This window comes from Solanum pennellii, chromosome 1 (assembly GCF_001406875.1).
Source record: "Solanum pennellii chromosome 1, SPENNV200".
In the NCBI taxonomy this organism is placed as follows: domain Eukaryota; kingdom Viridiplantae; phylum Streptophyta; class Magnoliopsida; order Solanales; family Solanaceae; genus Solanum; species Solanum pennellii.
This window is the reverse complement of record NC_028637.1, coordinates 72,974,714-72,982,153: the sequence shown is the minus strand read 5'-3', so window position 1 is coordinate 72,982,153 and position 7,440 is coordinate 72,974,714. Positions and strand designations below refer to the sequence as shown.

Sequence of the window (7,440 nt, the reverse complement as noted above, 5' to 3'; positions counted from 1 at the left end):
TTCCATGTCAAGAAATACCCCTAACTCATTCTATGCTAGAATTATGGCTATTTGAAAATGACCAAAATCACTTCATAAAATTAGAAAATATTTCTAGATTTTCGCCTTTATTTCGAAAAGTGATTATTTTAAATTTCTTAGATTATCCTTAATTATTTTGAGTTACGAGATGTTACACTAACTACTTTCCTTCATGTTTTCTACCATACTTTGCACAAATATGATTCACAACATAAAGACCACCACCTTTTCCTTCTTGAGACTTGGGGTAGACATATTACCTTTGTTGAGCCTTGGAGTCTTAGGAGTACCTTGCTTGGGGAACCTCTTCTTGAACCTCTAATCCTGTCTTGGAATGATTTCCATTTTCCGCCCTTGTCCTCTTCAAATCCCTACAAACTTGCTTATGATTTTTCTTCTCAATTTGTTTAGCATGGACCATGAGAGGGTAGATATCCATGCTAGGAATCAAAAACTCCCACCTGCATTCATTAATAACAAGGTTGGATATACCCATGACGAATTTATTCATCTTAGAAATAGCATCCCCAGCCATAGTAGTAACATGTTTTGATAGTTGAGTGAACTTGAATCTATAATCCTTCACACTCATACTCCCTTGACGAATATTGATGAATTCTTGCATTTTCCTCTCCCTTAATTCTAAGGGGAAGAACCTACAAAGGAAATATGTCTTGAATGAAGACCAACTAATCGGACCTTCTCTAACAAGTCTCTCCACCTTCCATTGTTCATACCAAACATGATCCAGATCATTAAGTTGATAGGCGGCTTGTTCCTCCTTTTCTTTAGACGACACACCCATAGCCTTTAGCACTTTGAACACTTCATCCATGAGTAATCCTCCACTTTCGAGCCAAAGAAAGTAGGGGGATTTATCCTCATGAAATCCTTAATCCTAGATTCGATAGTGCTAGCATTGGTGTTCACTTGCACCCTTGAATACCTAGAAACTTTACTTACACTAGAGTCAAGATATGAATAGCCGCTCTTATTTAAATATTAGACATATTCCCTTCTTCAATAGGAACTTGAGGTTTATAAGGATCTTGAGGGGGAATCCCCTTATTCACATTGTTCTCTTAGGCCCATCTAGCATTGTTCCTTGTTGCATTCATTGTCTATAAGCACAAGAAAAGGATTAAAAGAAAGGACTAGATAGAGTTATGACTCTCATGTACAAGACTCTACCTAAGGGTGTAATTTGTGACATCAATCCTACACTATTCTCAACCTTATACTCTATTACCAAGTTTGTAACGATCGAGGAGCACCCCTTAGTCGTAACCGGCGTCTTCATCCTCGAGAGACTTAGACAAGCCCTTAGCATTTGTCAAAGCATATATCATATAATAAAAATACGGAAAAAATTATAAATTTTACTTTGGAAGTTCAACTTCACTTCATAAATGAAAATAGAATATAAATTTGTCACTCAATACCATCTAACATCGGATATATAAATTTTGGATTTATCCCTTACATCAACAAGGATACTAGAATGAGGAAATACAATAATGTCTTCGAACATAAGCAAAGAACTAAAAGCTATATCATAAAGTCTTGTCCTCAGACATGAGGACTCACCAACATTGAGAAGCAACTTCCAAGTATCCTTGAAAAGCGACGTTGATTACTCAATGGCCCGAACCTACTTTGTTTGAAAAAAAGGGAAGAAAATATGGGTTATTACATTAAACGTCCTAAATATGGCATTTATGCATAAAAATCATCAATGCATGTATAAAGGACATGTTAGTCAAAACATATTTTTTTACCAAGTAAATCCAATATACACATAAAATAAGAATCATAATCCACCTCAACATGATATAATCCCAACATGTATACAACCCTAGCAATACTTGTGTAATGCAAAGAATAGAATCCCCTAACCCTATTCAAAGTTATCACATTAAGCAACCTACTTTATACATAAATTCATAATCTCATATTTCATCATAACCTGCTATATTCATATAGATCATACATAAATGAACATACATGAGTTATAAGAAAAACAATCACAACAGAACACTACTAGAACCATCTCATAAGATTCCACCAGTGTAACGTGCAAGAGAAGTCTCATACTCTCCCTCACACAATGTAGAAAACCCCTCAATAAAACCCCTAGTTAGAATCCATACATTTCCTTTATTCATTTACTTTTACATTAGGGAAAGTGGTTGCAATAATCGACATTAGACCATGTGAGCTACATGGAATTCGGTGTTCTACTCCCACACAAAAAAAAGGGTTAACACTTGACTAAGGGGTAACCTTTCGTGTATATCTATCTCGATGGATACATTAAGCTAGAGTCCTATGTGGACACCTAACTAGGATGACCTAAGGGAGGTTACTTGTGATAGGTGAATGAAATGAACCCATCTAGACATTGCACAACTAGCTTCTTAGGGAGTTCTACAAAGGTATTCTAATGAATGTTTCGATATACATGTTCATTATGCATGGCTTTGTTGTATTTGTGTACTGATTATGAAGATGTGCATGGTATGAATCTATATGATGTGGTCTTATTCTTATGTGCATAAGTTGGTCTTAATTATGATATGATGAAGGTATTGTTGGCATAAATGAAGTTGTCTATATGGAACTGTTGATGTATGAAATATTGTGTTAAGGCTTGTGGTCTCATGATAGGTTTAATAAATATGTGTCAGCTTATGGGGCTTCAAATGTACATTGCACTAGTGGACTTTGATTGGGATTGTGAGTAAGGTTTTATAATTCTTTATTTGAAGTGAAGTGAATGGATGTGCAAGATTATGTAGCTTACTATAAATGCCATTACAGTTTTGACTTAAGAGTGTCTATGATGTATTATACTTTTATTACGGTATGTGTTGGATTATGTAGGTTGTATGTATTCTTTCTTTGTGTCCTTAAGGTTTTGCATTGTACCAAACATCACTAGAGGGTTACTTGGGGAAATACGAAGTAAGAAGAAAAGGATTCATTGTAAAGAGGAAATAGATTACTGTAAAGTGACCCTAAATGTGGCTTAAATTCTATGTGTGATTTTATATGATGTTTGGCCTTTGAATATGTCTATATGAAGTATCTGAATGATATAAATGCAATTGTATATATGTTTTATGAAGATTTTCTCAAAAAATCATGAAGTATGATTTCAAGAAAATGTCTCCTTTAAATGCATGGTTTGCATGGTTGCCATACTTAGTGCATTCTTGTACTAACTCCATTCTTCTCTACTTTTTACAAAAAAAAGTGTAGGTTATGGATGCTTAAAAGGATGTCTCTATGATTGAGGAGCTTGATATGTGATTCGCAAGCTCAAGTAAATGAATCCTTAAGTCAAATGATCTCCTTCATTATGGTTTACTGTAAAGTGTAGCATTATTGTACTAATGATTTATGTTATAAGGGTCGTGTCCTTAAAGTACTTTTATAATGTTGAGTATAGGATGAGAAAAAGAGAGTAGAGGCTTCACTAAGTATGATGATATTATATATATACATATATATATGAAGTAAGTTTCAGTATATGATGTGCTAAGAAAGGTTTAAATTTTCTGCTAAATTTACTTATGACAATGCGATGAATGATTACTATGTGCTTATATAAGACCTCTAAGAGGAAAGTACGCCATGTTACTTCTAGGGGGTACTCCCCGAATGTGAAAAACGTAGAGAATGAGGTTTATGAAAGTGGTTTTAGGTTCTAAAAGTCTCATATTGCCACGTCAAGTAGAGTCTCGATCATCTGTGGTGAGTCGCGACACATCTATGAGCTAGAGGATATAGGCCGATAGAGTTTCCCTTCTTCATCATTCTCATATCGTGCCATAGAACTTAACTCTATAAGATCTCTGTATTATGTTTTCTTGTCTGGTAGTATTTTAGATATGATTGCTTAGATAAGATGGTACTCTATGCTTGAGGGAGAAAAGGTGAGTTTTGATGCTTATCTTGGTTTTATGGTTTGATGAGTATGTGTGAAGGTGAATTTGGAATGTTTTGATAATGTGATGCCAATTTTGGCTATGTATGCGAAATATGAGAAATTATATGTTATGTTGATATGATGTCCCTTGTGGATATATATGTGACCTGTAACAATCCTAAAAAAATTGAATAAATAAATATTTAAGGTGATTTTATTATTATTTAAAAATTAGAAATTTTAAGGGCATAATGGTTCTTTCAGGTATTAATTAAAATAAATCATATTTGTATTAATTTAATTAAATCCTATGTTGACTAAGTCTTGAATTAATATCTTAAACCTATGCTAACACTCTCCTAATCACATTTATCACCTCTCCACGTTCAAAAAAACCTCTCTTGTTCTCTCTGCCAATGACGTGAAGAATAAAAAATTAGAAAAAAAGATTCTTCACACTTGAAGAACTCACTAAAAAGTCTAAGGAAGCAAGTTAATAAAAAACGTTAAGGAAAGGGAGATTTCGGTCGAGTTGGTGGTGGAACTTTAGGTGAATTTGGTGAGCTTTTGGAGACAAGTTTGGGCAGCAACTTCAATCTTGACCAACATCAAAAGATATGGGTTTCTCTCCTGGAATTCTTTCTCCAAGAGTATTTTCTTTCGAACGATTCTCAACTCTTGAAAACTAAGGTTGTTCCCCTTTGTATGTCCTTGTCATTAGCTCCCAAATGAATTCGTAGGATGGGTATGTTGTGATCCTAGATTTAAGCATGAATGATGTATTTATATTAATTATGAAAAATTTTTATGTGAGGGAAATTACGAAAATGATATTCGAAGTGTAACAAAAAATTTGGTTTTGTGTGTGCATTGTGGGCAGTGGGTTTAGCCACTTTTTGGGGTCGAATGTTCATGTGTTTTTGGAGTATTTTATGTGTGTAATCTGTGTGTAATGTGGTGTTCATTCTAATGAAAAATGTAGGGCTGTATGCCACATTTTTAGCTAAGTAAACTCATGAAAGAGGTGAATAAAAATGAGTGATGAATATAAAAAAAATTCCAGATTTCATACCCTCCCATAATGTTAAATTCTGAGTTTTAAAAAAAAAAAAAAATAAGTGAGGTCAATGGGGATTGAATCCAAGACCTCACATGTTTATAAGGCTGAAGAAAAAAAGAGGGGCTAAGGGGAATTGAACCCCTTAGGTGCTGGTTATCGCGAGGGAGAAAAGAAAAAAGGGAAAAGAAAATAGGCTAGGGGGAGTCGAACCCCCTGGCCACTTCTTTTCGCATGAAAGGAAAAAAAATGGGGCTGGGGGGAATCGAACTCGAAACCTATGGGGAGGAGAAGAAGAAAAATCAAATAAACAAATAAATGGGAGACGTGGGGTTCGAACCCACGACCTCCCTGTACGCGCGAGGAAGAGAGGAAAAAAGGGAGATGCGAAGCGTGGCGATCGAACCCACGACCTCAGCGATGAAGGGGGATGCGAAAAAAATAAGGATATAAAGTGAGGCTGTGGGGATTCGATCCCACAACCTCACTGCCACTAATTTTTTTTTAAAAAAAAAGAAAGAAAGAAGATAGAGGGGCTATGGGGGTTCGAACCCACCACCTCACAGCCTCCTCCTTAGCAAAATTAAAAGAAAAATAAGGGGGCTTTGGGGGTTCAAACCTACAACTACTCTATTGTAGCAAATTTAATTCTAAAAATCAAAGGGGTTGTGGGGGCTCGAACCCCCAACCCTTCGGTTAACTAAGAGTAAAATTAAAATAGAAAATTAAATCTTTCATGTAAATGTTGAGATTTAATTTAGAATTCTAATTAAAATAGAATATTAATTCTTACATGTAACTATTGAGATTTAATTTAGAATTCTAATTAAAATAGAAAATTAATTCTTTCATGTAAATGTTGAGTTTTAATTTAGATTTCTAATTAAAATAGAAAAGTTATTCTTTCATGTAAATGTTGAGATTTAATTTAGAATTCTAAGTAAAATAGAAAATTAATTCTTTCATGTAAATGTTGAGATTTAATTTTGAAATTTAATTAAAATAGAAAATTAATCCTTTCATGTAAATATTGAGATTTAATTTAGAAGTCTAATTAAAATAGAAAATTAATCATTTCATGTAAATGTTGAGATTTAATTTAGAGTTCTATTGTTATGGATATTAGAAATAAAATCAATGAAAAATATAAATGATATCCAAGTGATTCAAGATTTGATTCCCGTGCCCAAACTTCCGTATTGATACATAATTCAAGAATTATGCCATCTACTTTGATCAAAAATCAAGATCTTGGCATATATACAAGGTACATAAGTCTTGTAATACATAATCTTAGGAAAGTAAGAATCACTTAGTGAACTATGAATGAAGTCCGATGGCTTGTATGTGCAAACACATAAGTCTAACATACGTTCAAAAATTAAGTGAACCTAAGATGTACGTAATGAAATGATGAACCTTATGAGGGTTAAGTACGAGTGAAAGATACACTAAATGGCCAAGTACATTGGCATATGATGAGATGAACTATGAAATAAAGAAATGAACATTCACGTAATAAGAGGTGAGTAACTAAGAAAAACAAATGTGCTAATAATGAAGAATGTGGTGACAATCATGATGTGAGGCTATTGTATATGATGAGAGCAATCTCAAATGAGCCTAAGTAAATGTTACCAATACGTATTCACCAATGAGAGTGTAAGTTAATGAAAAGACTAGTGTCTACGAACACTCTAATAAAAATATTGAGTTTAAAACACTCAATACTAATGATGAGATGAGAAATCATCTAATGAGCTATGTTGTCCTCATACTAGAAGACAACTTCCATGATGTATGATTTGAATGTAATGGAACTTTATACAGAGCACCGATAGGCAAGCTATGAGTAGTGATGCCTTCTTTCGGGAAGGGCGAAGGTTCACGTAACTCTTATAAGATGAGACTGTCCGGCTTGCTGGGTATGGGTATCCATACATCTCCTAGTCTTTGAACCTATACTGCTAATATAGGGATCTGGCGGGATTAAATTCCCATATATGCTAGCATGTTATTGAGTCACTTTGGCCGGTAATTTTACCTCTTTTCGGTGTGGGGGAGCTTGATTTCACGTCACATGATCTATGTCGGTTAAAATTAAAGTTCCCAATGAATAAATGAGTCCAGCCTCAAATGGATCATGTACAGAGATGAATGATACCAAAGGTGTTAGGATAGAATAATCAGGAGGTGAGCTAGATCAAGGTAATGGCATTAGGTTATTTCTGATCACTGCACAGCAAACCCGATGAAAGTCTTAAACTACATCCTCGGTATAGCTGGTGTTCACACTAGCCTATGAATAAAATGAAATGAATTATGTATGAATGAATGAAGCAGACTCTGTGTTTGCTAATGAAGACTCCCTGGTTGAGGTCCCTTATGTTGAGCCCTCATTTTGGAAATTCTTAATGTCAAGTCCATGATA

General features: G+C 34.4%; 1 protein-coding gene across 1 annotated transcript; it reads right to left on the bottom strand.

The window, feature by feature from the left end:
- Window positions 1-301: 301 nt before the first annotated feature.
- LOC107022884 lies at window positions 302-856 on the bottom strand. The gene has a single exon (XM_015223464.1). It carries the CDS (start codon window positions 854-856, stop codon window positions 302-304), a length of 555 nt encoding a protein of 184 aa, XP_015078950.1.
- Window positions 857-7,440: the final 6,584 nt, after the last annotated feature.